The following is a 15,063-nucleotide window of genomic DNA, read 5'->3' as shown; positions in this document are numbered from 1 at the left end:
TGGAAATAAACTAGAAAACGTTGATTTCTATTACTCGTTTATTCGCTTATACGAAAACACTCGTTCATTCTTCGGTATTGAAACACTTTCTTCGACAAGCTTGGTTACTGCATTTCGTTCTGGCCAACGTTTTTAGACGTTATCACAAACCGGTAATACCCTTCTGGTAGCCAGACCACAACTGGAAACGTCGGCGATGATAATCACTTCATTAACCGCGCACCTACGTTTGCAACTATCCTATCGCCAAGTTGTCAGACGGGGAACTGAATAAATTAAACAAATACGTAACGTTTATATTTATTATTCGTTCGCGTATTGTTAATAAGATTTGATACGAGTTTTAATTCCCTTCGAAGGACAAAATTATCATCATATTCTCTGTTTGTGACACGGTCATTATTTTTATACTCCTTTCAAATTTGTTCGCATTGAATTGAAAAGAAAAAAAAACGTTCGATTTGTTTCTATTTATTATGGATGAAAATCAAAACAAAAAAAATTAATATATCATAAAAATATGTCGATACGCGTTTGACGTTATTATTTTACGTCTTAACGCGTACTCGTATATATATATAATAAACAAACAAAATTATCTCATTAAAAAGATGCATTTCCTTTCCCCTTTTCTCGATTGTCGTAAAAGAGTCAATGGAAAACAAAAAAAAAAAAAGAAAAGAAAAGAAACAAAAATGTTTTATTTATTAGCTTTTTCTTATTATCACGAGACTGCGATAACGCGACCAACATAAAGTTCCTCGGACGTTGTAAGAATTTAAAGCAGACGACGACCAGTGCTCAAGCTAGTCGTTCACCTGGTAAGCTCATTGACCCTTTTCTAATCGGTAAGCTTTAAAGAGGAGAGGGGTACCCCTATCTGTATACTTAGAAAACGTACACTCGAGCGCGCTTATGCATTTCTACTATTTTTTTTAACCATTTTCTTCCCACGATCGTCGTTGCATCGACGCTGCCAGTTTTCTGACTATATTTATGACTGAATCCGTCGAGAAATGAAGATATACGAGAAACATTAAAAGCTTCGAAAGAGATAAGAGCGCGTTTTGTAGTAGTACGATTATCAAAATAACATTTTATTGTTATCCGGTAGTCGATAATTGCCATGAGAGATACACTACACTGATTTATTAAATTCCGTATTTATTAAAACGCAACGCAATATATATGTAAACAAAAAAGTAAAAGCTTTAACAAATGGAAAACGGTTTGTTAAATCGATATAACATTTGCGATCGAAATAACGTAACTATGGTAGCAAATCAAAGATGGAGATGGTTTCGTGAATTCCCCATCACATTTGATGACATGAAACCAAACGTTATTCTTCGATGAACTCCTTCGCCAATCAAATATCTTGAATAATTCCGTCGCGTTAATTTCACTTCGATGTGCAAATATTTGGAAATGTCCAAAACTACTTCTTGTCCTTGCAACGAAAGGAAAAATGATTCGGAAGATGATGGATTGCGTCCTCGAACCGATGAAATTTATCGAACTTGCAAACTTCCGACACGATTTATGTATCCGAGTGAGTATAACGACCAATGCAAGAAAAAAAAAACAAAGAACAAAAATAAAAAGTGTGCGCGATGCGATTCGAAACAAAACTTTATTCAGGCGAATCAGTAAAAACAAAAGAGAGAGGGAAAGTAATTCAAATAATACGATAAAAATCACGCTAACGTTATTATATCAAATATAAAACTTGTAGTCGGTTCACCCGTAGGATAACCTTTTACGCTACCATAAACGATTTGTTCTCTTTCTATCACATTCTCAGACGATATTGTCAGAAAAAAATGAAATTTTAAAGACGATGCTAAAGTTTAGCAATTTTCTTTTTTCTTTCTTCTTCTCCCCCACCTCCCCCTCCACCCACACACAACTCGAGATTTTAATTTTATTTATCGTTTTCGATCATCTTGTCAACGGAAATTATTATTCCAGAGTGTAGAGATCTATTAGCTGTTTAATAAACTTTTATTTTAATTAAATCTTCAATTTTAATTAATTAGAATTTGTTGAGAATAGAGAAACATTTCTTACTTCTTAACTGTTAAGTATTCCTTCTTCGCAATTAGTCGTAAAGTCTACCAAAAGATATTCTCGTTAAGTGCACGATAACGCTCGGCTATTAATAAGCAACCCGTACTCGATCACTGCTTGCACCCGTTCGAATCTTATCTTGAATAATAAACTTTTTTATGTATGTCATCGCGTATACCTCATGTATTATTATTAGTTATTGTTTATTCGTGAAGAGTCCATTGAAAATCCTTTCTCACGAAATTAATTGCAAATATTGTTAGTTAAGATTATTAAATAATTTCTCTGTGAATCTGTGTTCTTTGAGAATCAAAATTTACGAGTTTTTAAATAAATGCGCTTCGGTATTTATAAATAAATTCTTTTTTTTTACAAACTTGAGCCATAAATTATTCATATATCTAATATAATGTATTATCGTATAAATAAGTATTAAGTAGTACCCATTGTGTGAGTTTCGAGAGTAATTCGCAGAAGATTCGTATAATGCTCGGCTTTGTAGGATCAAATGAGGAATTTCATTTAACGCCAAAGCACATTTTCATTAAAGTAAGAAAAATTCGACAAGAGTTACAAAGAATATCTAGTATTTTAATGATTAAGAGCTTTGAAGCAGCATAAGATGGGAGTAATTTTCTCATAATCGGAGTATTTACTGGTGCGATATCTGGAGAAATGGTAAAAGCGAGAGAAGTTGTCTATATGAAGAGAAAACGATCTCCCACGGGGTCAGTGTAAGTTCAGCTTTACGGTGAACATCATGTTGAATAATATCATGCTGTGCTTTCTCGTTCTCGTCTTACGAGTTCTATCATCTTCCACGTTATTATTCGCGTACGGTTATACTGAAGAAGAAATCGACTGCCAGGTTTATAACCACCTTCATGTTTGTATTTCAAACGGAGTACTCGAGAGTGTAGCCTTCAAAGACGTAAAAGCCGTTCAAACGATCGAAGATACCGAGTTACATCTCGAGGATCTTGGAATAACGGATATCAAAAAGAACGCATTTGTTCGTGTCAACAATTCTACGGCTCTTTATTTGCGAAACAATAATTTGTCGATCGTGTCGAAGTATTATTTCGAGACCTTAGATCAATTGACGTATTTGGATTTGCGAAATAATTCTATTCGAGATATCAAGGATGGTGTTTTCACCGAATTGAATTATTTGGAAACGTTGCTATTGGATAATAATAATATTTCCGATCTTCGCCCGAATGTTTGGAGAGGATTGACGGAACTTCACGAGCTTTATGCAACTAATAATAATATTGTACTTAAGAGAAATGCTTTTAAAGGTTTGAGACAATTGGAAACACTCGCGTTGGATTCTAATGGAATTACGGAGATACCGATTGGAACATTTGCTGGACTCCCTCATATAGATTTACTTTACTTGTCAAGGAACAAAATATCCAATTTACATTCGGACGTATTTCGTGGGCTGAACGAAATAAACGAGTTGGATCTTGGGAAAAATCATTTCCAATCTCTTCCTGGTGGAATGTTCCGACATTTGAAAAGCTTAAATTCACTTTGGTTGAACGGGAATGAAATCGAAACGATTGAGAAAGACACCTTTGAGGGATTAGACGAGCTATCAATTTTATTTCTTAATAACAACAAGCTACGTTACGTCGACATGTCTGCATTCGCCAAAATGAAGCTCGTCACTGTTGAGCCTGGATTTAAAATAAACAACGAATTGATCGAACATTATTTCGAATTTACTAAAAAATATCATTGCACCAATGTCAATTATCAGGAACCGTACGATTGCGTAGAAATCAAAGAGTAGTTCTTTTTTCTCTCATTGTGTTGTTAATAGAAAAAATTGTGTTTTCAAGAAATTGTAAACAATTATGATAGCCTATTCAATTTCAATATCAATCAAAAAATTCGATTAATAGTAAATAATATGTTTTGCAGAAACAAACAATTAATCGAAATACGATAGATTTGTTGGTGGGGCGGAAAGGAGGAAGGGGGAAGGGAGGAGGTACTATACACGAAACAAATATAAAATATTAATAATATATCGGATAACTCTTCGAGGATAATGTTCTCTTTTTTTTTTTCTTTTTCTCATTTCAAATATAAAAATCGAGTTGAAAAATAATATGACATATAATATAATATAATATTTTTCGCGCGCCGTGCAAGGGAAAAAAAATAATTTATCTTTCGATATCGGTCACGTGGAAACGCTCGATGATAAATGTTAAACAGCTGCAACTGTTATGCGTATGTACTAAAATAAACTGTATGTAACGTGTCTTCGAGTCGACTATGAGAAAACTATGCAAATAGGCGAAGAATCGAAAGAACGAGTTGTTGGAAAGTAAATTTATCGATATACATGATATCAATATCGATTTTTCGAACAAAGGAAATTGTATACGTAAGTGTGTGTAACTGATCTATCGATCGTCGTCTTTATAGGGATATTCAAAGGATATCGTCAAGACGACGTTCCTCTTCCACATCCCTGTTATAGGAGTACTTCCATGGATTATGGTTGGTACGCGCCTACAATTCATACCGTTCCTACAACCTATTATCCTCGAAATGCTTCCTTCAGTCGAGAAGTTGGACTCGGTGGAATGTATCGAAATTATTCATTGAACACAGAATTGGACAAGACTATCGTTTGATTATAAGATATTTCTTTTTCATTTCTACTATGTTCCTTTATTACCTTCATAAGAATGTATTCTCTTACGAAATGAAAAAAAAAAAAAAAAGAAAGGAAGGAAAAACAAAGCAAAAAATTTAATGAAAACAAAAGAAAGAATGAATTTTTTTGTCAAGGATTATGTGATGCAGTGTTAAATGGTTATTACTCGCTGTTGTTATCGTTTTTACGCTTATTTTTAGATATATATTTTGTTTATTATTACAGTTTTTCAGCTGGTTTCGCGTTAATCATATTTTTTAACGAATCCTATAATAGGTCGGACACATTTCAAATACAGCGTGCCCGATTAATCTCTAATCGCGGATTACAAATGTCTCCTCTTTTTTTTTTTCTTTTTTTTTTCTCTTTTCTTTTTTTTTTTCTTTTTGCTTCTTTTAATTACTTCTTTCTCTCGCGCGATACATTTATCGAAGATTGATAAATAATTTTGTTCTTTTCTTGTGTTCTTTTTATCGTCTTTTTCTTCTTCTTTTCTTTGCTTGTTTTTTTTTTCTTTTCATTTTCGTTTAAATCACGATTTACATCTTACAAGTGCATCGACTAATCGGTGAATTGGAAAACTTTGTGGTTACGACGATTATTACACATCGATTATTTATATTTATAGCATCACGCGCAGGAGGGAGGGGAGACTTTCTAAAATATTTGTCGCCACGGGCAATATTATTTCATTTTTTCATTGCCATCGATTTCGTTAATATTGATATATAATAGCAGTACAATAATAATTAATAATAATCATAATCATAATATAATAATATTCAATGACAACGCAACATATATTATATGTATTATAACACAATGGACATTCATCTATAACTTTAACACATTTATGATTGCGCACATTTTCCAATAACAATCGTAAATATTAGGAAACGCATTATGAAATATATCATCATAATTCTATGGTGATTTTAACAGTCAATCGATGAGAGTAATAATAATGCTCGATAAAACCGACGTTCGAAAAATCGTTTGATGTTATTACGTTGAAATCATTGATGTAATAATGAAACTTTCGAATGTATAAAAATGAATGTAAGTGAAATTAAACGAATTAATCAATAATAATTTCCCATCTTTTACAAAAAGAAACCAAAACAAAAAAATTGACACCCAATCTATCGTTCAAAATTATTCTCAAAATACATTAATCCTCGTCGAATAAATTTCATTATCGCAACACACAACGCGTTTCTTATAATAGTTAATTATATCTCTCGTGCTCGCTGAACAATCGTCCCATTTTTTATCATCAATTATTCATACAAATGAATTATTTGTCCAGTTGATCGAAACGCTGTAATCATTCTTCTCTTTTTTCTTTTTTGGTTTTAGTTTTTCTTTTTTTTCAAAAATTATCCACGAGTAACGGAAATAAATAATCAAACAAACGAATGTAAAGTGATCGTCGTGAATCGATAAACGAGTACGTAAATTACAAATATCGAAATAAATTTTGCCGTTAAAATGTAATCAATTACCCGCTTACTCTCGCGTAACTAGGTATATCTATTCTATAAATGTGTCTGCTGTTTGTTTGTTTTTTTATTTTCATTATTATTATTATTTTCTTTTTCCCTCTCTCTTTTATCTATTATTTTACACGATTTCTTCATTATAATCTCTCGTCGTTTATCCCGCACGTGTGTGTTCTTCCTGCGTGTTGTTGATCATCCGGATTACAGGTAATTTAATTAAACTATACGCTTACACATATTTGTAGAGACCATATAGTTCTCATTAAGAAAAATCAAATAATATATATATATATATATCTATATATATATGTATATAACAATTAACGATGACAAATAGAAATTGCATTTGAATTTTATCTTTTCGTCGCATACTACTATTCCTTAGCTTTTATGTTAGTATATACTGTCTTTCTTTTAGTTTTCTTCTTCTTGTATTCGTTTAATGTTTAATTATATCCCCCACCCTCCCTCCCTTCCCAACCCTCACCCCCTCTTCCCCTATTTATAACGATAACAAATTGCATCCTGTACGTAGGTGGAAAAGAAACAAATCAATCTACGTGAATTTATATCTATAGATACATAAGACATTCGTATTTCATCCTAACGCTGTTTTATCTTCTTCATCTTCTTCATCTTCTTCTTCTTATTCTTCTTCTTCATCCAATCCACTCCTATTACCACTTTAGTTGTTCGTATCAACTTTACCCTTTTCCATAATTTTATCTTTTTTTTTACTTATATTTTCCTTTCTTACGTAAAAGCAAGCAGCGCCCATCATAGTTCTAAGAAACGAGAAAGACGATGACCCCCCACGCAATTCAACGATTACGAGGGATTTGAGAAAGGTTAAAAGGACAAAATAAAACATACCCCTACCACCCACCCACCCAACCCCCTTTCCCTTCCCCACCCACCCCACCAGTCTTTCTTCCTACACGCTAATGCCCATCTTCTTCGAGCTTCATGGTTTTATATTGTCATTCATCTAACAATAAGTTAGGAGGCTTAATTCTCTAGGAGATTTGACCATCCTTGGTTCTGATCTTCGTTGATCATCTATCATTTATTATATGATATTATAGATTTTATTCATCTCAGGATGTTTCTATATGTGTTTTTCTTTTTTTTTTTTTACTTTTCCATTTTCTTCCTTTCCTTCTTTTCTCTTTATCGTTTCACACCCATCCTTTTTTTGCGCACATATCTTTTTTTTGTTTTTGATTGAATTCCTTCGAAATTTTCTGACCATCAACTCGATCTTTCTCCCATTATTTTCTTGTATTTTCTTTTTTTTTTTTTTTTGTTCTTTTCCACTTGAAATCTTCGATTCTCTGCGTTTTCACTTAACACGATTTATACTCTTCCATCTATACATTATATATTATATAAATACGTAGTATTAATTAGACCTGTGTCTCTTTCTTATTGTTAAAACCTTTTAACGTTGCTCAACGTTGGTCTTGCTCTTGATCATTTGTTTTTTATTTCTTTTCTTTTCTTTTCTTTCATCTTTCCTCGGCACGATAGGCTGATTATCAATTATATTAATATTTTGTTTTATCGAATGAGTAACATCGAGATGTATTCGAAGATAATAATCATTAATAACGTTTAATGCAGCAATATATTTATCATTATTAATGTCAATTAATAGTCATATATTTATTACTTATTTTTTTTTTTTATATATGTGTATATATATATATATATATTTTTTTTTTTTTGTTTCGAAACTTTTGTATGTAGTCTTGTGTGATTATTATACATGTGGCTAGCACGCATTGAAATCAAGGAGGTTACGCGTGTCGGGGCAACTTATGTTAGTTATTCACCATCGACAGCAACGTCTACCACTAAAGATTTATATAACTTCACATTATTTTATTTTATTTTATTTTATTTTATTTATTTATGAATGTTTTCATTCTCTTTCTTTTTTTTTTGTTTTGTTTTGTTAATCGTTTAATTAACTTTATTTAATGTGTATTATTAAAAGAGTATCCATTACACAGAGTTCGAGTATTAATCGTGTTGACGAGCTTTCGCTATAATCGAGATTAAATCAATAATGCGTACTCTAGTTGGCTCCAATTTCCAATTAATTTTATTTGAGGATGTTAATATGCTCTCGCTTATTATTATTATTATTCTTATTCTTATTATTCTTATTATTATTATTCTTTTTATTATTATTATTAATATTATTTTTTTTTCTTTCTTTTTGTTCGAACGAATCGTTATTTGTTATTTCATTCTTTGATTTTGTCGTAGTTCGTTGTTAACGCGGTACCATTTCCAAACAAATAATCACTGTATTTTAAATTGATGTTTACTCTTTCGAAAGTAATAATGCATACTGATTAATTAAATGCACGAAGAGATGATACGTGCCAACTATGGCATTTTGTTTATTTGTTTTAGTATTCAGTTAACATACACACGTTTGTTATCTCTTGATTAAATGCAATAATTAAATGCTGGTGTTACGTTCTCTGATTATAAAATCTTGTTTATCTCTCTCTCTCTCTCTCTCTCTCGCTCTTTCTGTTTGTTGTTAATTCATTTATTTATGGTTCGTTGATAATATAAAAAAAAAAAGATTTTATTTATATTGAACGATACAAATGTGTTCTCTTTATAAACTTGGAGGCGGACGGTGGATATTCCTCTGTTTGTAAATTTTTTTCTTTTTCCAATCCTCGTTTTATTATTGAATCCTTTCTTTCCCATATTCACTGTCTCTTTTTCGTTGAAATGTAAAAAAATGAAAGAAAAAGAGACACGTTGGGAGGCACTGAACTGGCAGCAACCGTCGATAATAAACATTATTAATTATTACCCGCCAAACTGTGATCTTTACGCACGTAAAAAGATTTCTCCTCGATTAGTATCAAACGAATGCTCGATTATTACGGGCAAAAAATTGTGGGGTTCAGGATAGTTCGATGATATACGCTTTTGTTGTTTTTTTTTTATTTGTTTTCTTTTGTTTTCTTTTTCTTTCAAGTTTCCATCTTTGTCTTTTTTCTTTCATTCCGTCTTATGTTTCAAATTATTTTCAAACGATCACAAACGAACGTCTAATAACTGGCATAAGACAAATTCGAAACTTCAATAGCGTACTCGAACCGATTTAACATTGTTTCACTCTTCTCTAATTCTTTTATTTTTATTTTGCTTTTTATTTCTTTTTTTTTTTTTCTTTTTTTTAATTGTTTTTTTCTTCTTTTTTCTAATATGTGTCACGCTTCTAATCACGACTAGGAAGTATATTTATATTGAAAATACACGTAGGTACGTTTTTTTTTTTTTTTTCTTTCTTCTTTTTTCTAATATGTGTCACGCTTCTAATCACGACTAGGAAGTATATTTATATTGAAAATACACGTAGGTACGTTTTTTTTTTTTTCTTTCTTTCATTCTTTTTTTTTCTTTTTTTTTTTTTATTTCTCAACCACTTTCTTCCCCCTTTTTTTCACGAAAGAGATATCGTTGCCGGTATTCCTTCTTCTTTTTGTTTTTTATTTNTTTTTTTTTTTTTTTTTTTTATTAACTCGACAATCAAACGGAACGATGTTTTTGTATTTTCTTTTCTTTTTTTTTTCCTTTTTTTTTTGTTTTTCTTTGTTTTTTTTCTTTTTTTTTTTTTTTTTAAATCGAGATAATATTTTTGCGTACATGCAGTGTTTGCTCAAAAGTCGCAACAACGAAGACGCCGTTCAATAGTGAAAGGTTTTGTTCGGTTTACCTTCGTGCAACAAAAGGATTGTAAACTCTTGATATATTGCTAATATTGTTATTACTTCGTTCAAAGATATTTTGTTCGGGGGTGGGGAGGGGGGAGGGAATTGAAAAAGGGGAGAGAAATTTCGCATCGGGGAATAATATTATCGTTATTTTTTCGCGATGCTACGTGATAATCGAATGTTTAACGTTTTCTAAGTAAACGACTCTAGAATAAAATTTTGCGATGTCTCTTTTATATATATATAATACTTATTATTCAACTCTGTTAAAACGCAATACGAAATAAATTACTCAGGATTATCGGTCATATTTTTTTTTTGTTTCCTCCTTGATAGATATTTTTTAAAAAATGATTTTCCATCAAATATCGCACCATCGACATTTGATAACGGGGATAAGAAATAGTATAAAAATATGAAACCATAATGGTAGATATTTTGATAATACGTGTGTGTTACCTAAATATTTAATAAGAGATTTTATGGAATTAGATGACTCTTACGTATAAGTTTTCAAATGAAATTTCATTCCAAAAAATTAATTATATGTATTCAATTAAACGCTATTATAATTGCGATCGGATAGGATTTACTATATAGGGTCTAACTATATGTATAGAACACACTTTAATTTTTAACTATCAAGGATTTAAACGAAATAACAAACTATTTGTTTTGTAGTAATAAATTTGACGTTTTCCATGTCGAAGAAAAATTCGCCGAATATTCGTCTAACGCTACTTCTTAATCCCTCTACGTTTGTTCTTTTTTTTTTTCCCATTCATTTTCTGTTCTATCAGTACTGACAGTTTCTTCTAATTTTTCTATGTTATCATCTACGTTCGCTTACGTTCGCACCCCTGAGGTATTCTTTGTCTTTATTAATTGGCGTGTTCTATTGTCTCCTTTTTCTTTTTTTCTTTTTTTTCTTGTTTTTTTTTTCTTCCCTTCAATATCGATCCTATCTGCATAATATCGTGGCTTCAGCTTCTCTCTTTTTTCAATTATAATATATGAATAATTAATAAAAATTTGTAATACGTATTAACTAGTGCCATTGCACGTTTTTGAATTTTTTTCCTATCTTGACATTGTCTCTAACGAGAAATTTTACACGTAAATAATTATTCTTATTTTTCTTGAGATTGATCTTTTTGATTTTGATTTATTTTTCAAAATATTTATTTATATTATCCGAGCAATTTTTAATGAATTTGTAAAAATTCAATTCAATAAAATGAATGCTTTTTTTCATTCCTTCGTATTTTTTTCTGCGAACTTGGACGTTAAATTGTTAACGGTTTGAAAAATTGCAAAACTTTTTCTTCCATTGGACGGTGTACCACTTGTTGTTTCCATTTTATTGATGATAAGAAAACATATTATAAAAAAGAAAAAATGATTCAATGATATTACCTCGAATAATTGATAGTGATTTTTAAATTGTACATAGTGCAATACTTTTGATTGAAAAATTGTCTCGAAGATGATACATTTTTATTTGTTTTTATTTTAATTTAACCGTTAACATCGCATCTTTTTTGATGCGTTCGAAGAATATTATAAAAAGGACACTTCAATATTGTTAAAAGGCACGTTGAAATACATAAAATCAATGCAAAACATTTTTATTTTCATATAACGATGAAAAAAATAAAAAAATAAATGAATTTAAATCGGTGCTGAAGTCACGATATTCGATCATCATTGAAATACACACTGTCATTCGTGATAACACAAATTGGAGACGAAATATCTTTCCTTTTTTTTTTTTTTTTATTTAAACAAAGATATCTTAATTATCGCATCGAGGAAGATAATAAATAACGAGCCTTGAATTTGCATAAACATTTATATATTCGCAGACTGCAAGTCTATGGAAGATAATAGACATTTCTTTTAATAAATGGCTTTGATTTCGATTTCGTACTTGTTGCAATTTAAAAATCTTTTCTAATTTAACATCAACTTCTCTAAGCACCTTGTTGTGAGTGTGTGTGTATATATATATATATTTATGTATGTATATATTATATATATATATATATGTATGTATATATATATATGCAGTTCATTGTAATTTTAAAGACATCGTCGTAACGTTAAAATGCTCATTTTTATTGTTTGTTTGAAAGCTTACGAACTACTTGTGCGTTTAAAATACGAAATGTCAAAGCATATTGTTTATTCGATATATCGAAACTTTTGCTTACACGATACAAGATTATCAACATAAATTAGAAAACAAATTGAATTAATCTAAAGAATTGTGAAATAAATTTACAATTGTGAATTATAAATCTCGTTAATAAAAAATAATTCGTTGTTCTATATATTAGAATTAATAAGTACATTTGTCGTTATAATCAATATTTTGACTTTACTCATGTAAAAGAAACATATGTATATAAAGTGCATATATTACGTAATATCTATCTATCAAAATAAAATTATAGCAATTTTCTATATCGAATATATCGACTACTGCCAAGCATTATTATTTTTTTTTTCTTTTCTTTTTTTTTTTTTCAAGATCGAAAAAACCTTCTTATCTAGAAACCGCGTCTTAATTGTGTACAGAGATAAAAATGAACAAATATCTGCAAATATATAGATATTTACACATCGATGCGAGGCTACGATAGGAAATACTTTTGGAAATCCTTGAGTCGCTTGAAATATTAACTTTTTCTTTTTTTTCTTTTTTAAATCGTTAAACTGCTAAAATAAAACTTCCCTTAAACAAGACGATATATTTTGTCAGACTTGAACTAGCGTTTATCTCTTGATTTCTAATCAGATTATTCTTGATGATACTATATTTCTTGGGTATTATTAATCAGCCGATTAAACGAATTACATATCACCGAATATACCAGCGAACGTTTTTCGAAGATTTTTCATCGTATCTTCGGTATCTTCACCTTGTGTCTGAGACTGACTACCTTGACGATGGAAAGGTACTCTTGATGGTATTGTCGGTGGTTCATCTGATCTTCGACCGACCGATGGTGCACTGCTGACCGTGCTAGATTGGGATGCTGTAAGTAAAAATCAAGATAGATAAAAATATAATAAAAACTAAACTACGTTAAAGAATAGGAGGGATGGTAGAATGATAAGTAAGATAGATAAAATAAGAAACCTTGAGAATCACGACGTTGAAGTTGATGATGAGTATCCGAAGTAGTAACGTCGCCTGCCAAGGCCGTAGTAGAACCTAAGCTACCTATGCTTGCCATCGAGCTCATACTTCCATGAGATCCTAAAGGTGCAGGTGGTGGTGCTATTGGCGGTGGTGCCGTACGTGATTCTTCAACAGGACTCGTAGCTTGGCTCGAACCGGACATGGAACCCCTCGAGGCTGTTTTCGTTAAAACGCTGGGTGGTCGGCAACAAGCCTGCGAGCAAAATCATCGAAAAAAAAACAAGAACAACAGAAAAAAAAAAACACCACAGATTTTCTCGTGGATCTTTGTAGTTGTAAGTAAAATAAATTCTGTAAAAAAAAAAAAAAAAGAAAAAATGGTATTATTAAATTTCTACAATCTAACGTACTTGCATCTTAGCGGTAACCAAATCGGCTATATGACGACGATCTTCTTCCTGAGAATCTCCCATCAATGATAAAGCGCTATCGTTAACTTCTATTATGTGTTCTCGGCCATCTTTACCAACGAGAAGTTCGATCGCGCAAATATCCAAGCCACCAAAAAGTTGGCATACGTTGTCAATCCAAACACGATGTCGTTCGCTAACCGGTACTTGTTCCAACATCGCCGAACCCGTGTTTGATTTCCAATTTCCAGTTATGCTTTTTCGTCTTTAATAATAAACAACAATCATTCGTTATTGTTTAATATATACGAGATAATCATATGGATCGATTTATTTATTTATCGAAGATACAACATTCAATGAGAATTAAACAAAGATGAGTATACAAATTATTGATCAATCATTACTAGTTCCTGTCGGATAACTGAAGTCAAATAACTAGGAAATGATTAGTAAATTGGATAGATGTACCTGTTTGGAAAAAAAAACAAAAACCGTGTGCTTTTGGAGTATGTTTGCAGAAAAGTAACTAGAATCCGTAAAAAGGGGAGATTGAAAATGAACAAGCATATAAAAATGATTGCAATTATTTTTCTTTACCCATCCCCTCTGCCCCATTTAATTACGGACTTACAGGAAGGCCTTGTAATTGTTTCCTATTTTCTGCACGTGTACGTCAAATTTGGTGTCAACGTATGGCTCAGCGGTGATATAAGTATTCGCCAATGCTGCCAAAGATGCGAGATCCAAGAAATCTTGATTTGTTTCAGCTCGAGCCTTCCCAATACCTCCATGAGCATGTCCTAATTTCACAACTACGGGGAATCGCGGTGCGCTTACCTAAAAAATATCCAAAAAATAATCATAGCTTTATCGTCATCCCACAAAAGGAGGTATATTTAATATTGTCAATTTAATTCCATAAATTAATGGTTTAACTCTTTATATTTGTGAAAATGCAGATAGCAAGCATTGGTCGGTAATTTCGCGTTTAATTCAAGTAGTTAATTCATGGGTTTACGCTCCAGAGAGCGCTACTATATCGTTTTCCTCTTCACAAAAGATTGTATTGTTCATTTATAATTAGATTGTGTCCAGAATAATAGAATCACTTGAAATTAATTAAGCATCTTCGTTAAATCTATCTTCGTGCTTTCAACATTATTTATGAATAGAAACATTAACAAGAGTCGGTTATCATTTATTTCAATAATAATCATTTTTATTAACACTTTTGATAGACAGTATGAAAAATGTTAGAACAATTGTTCGAACAGAGTTCATTTTTCGTTTCTAGGAATTCGATCATCGTTTAGAGGATTTCTCATTTACAAATGTTTTTCAAATACGTAAAGAGACTAAACGAAATTGGAACGTGAGATAACTAGGAAAAAAATATCCGATGTCTCTTTTTCTCCTTCACTAGACTAAACGAGTTAAAAATTTTATCTAATTCCAGCAGTAATTGAGTTAGTTAATCGACAAACAGCGTAAAACTTAAATG

At 31.1% G+C, this 15,063-nt stretch overlaps 2 protein-coding genes across 3 annotated transcripts in view; one reads left to right on the top strand and one right to left on the bottom strand.

Annotated features, from left to right (window-relative positions):
• Positions 1-529: 529 nt before the first annotated feature.
• Positions 530-6,409, top strand: LOC106784486 (leucine-rich repeat-containing protein 15-like). Its single transcript, XM_014744080.1, has one exon. It carries the CDS (start codon positions 2,831-2,833, stop codon positions 3,869-3,871), a length of 1,041 nt encoding a protein of 346 aa, XP_014599566.1. The 5' UTR covers positions 530-2,830; the 3' UTR covers positions 3,872-6,409.
• A 6,092-nt stretch (positions 6,410-12,501) lies between these two features.
• LOC106784484 (synapsin) overlaps positions 12,502-15,063 on the bottom strand; it is a 33,184-nt gene continuing 30,622 nt past the window's right edge. For both annotated transcript variants that reach the window (XM_014744071.1, XM_014744072.1), the window contains exons 8-11: positions 14,194-14,399; positions 13,560-13,824; positions 13,147-13,402; positions 12,502-13,042 (exon numbers count right to left, since the gene is read on the bottom strand). In XM_014744071.1, coding sequence (XP_014599557.1) covers positions 12,858-13,042; positions 13,147-13,402; positions 13,560-13,824; positions 14,194-14,399 — 912 coding nt within the window. In that variant the 3' untranslated portion in view covers positions 12,502-12,857. The remainder of the gene's footprint in view (positions 13,043-13,146; positions 13,403-13,559; positions 13,825-14,193; positions 14,400-15,063) is intronic.

Source organism: Polistes canadensis, unplaced genomic scaffold (genome assembly GCF_001313835.1).
Source record: "Polistes canadensis isolate GaletaPanama2010 unplaced genomic scaffold, ASM131383v1 scaffold_36, whole genome shotgun sequence".
Lineage (NCBI taxonomy): Eukaryota > Metazoa > Arthropoda > Insecta > Hymenoptera > Vespidae > Polistes > Polistes canadensis.
Note: the sequence above shows the minus strand (reverse complement) of the source record. Positions and strands in the feature narration are given on the sequence as shown.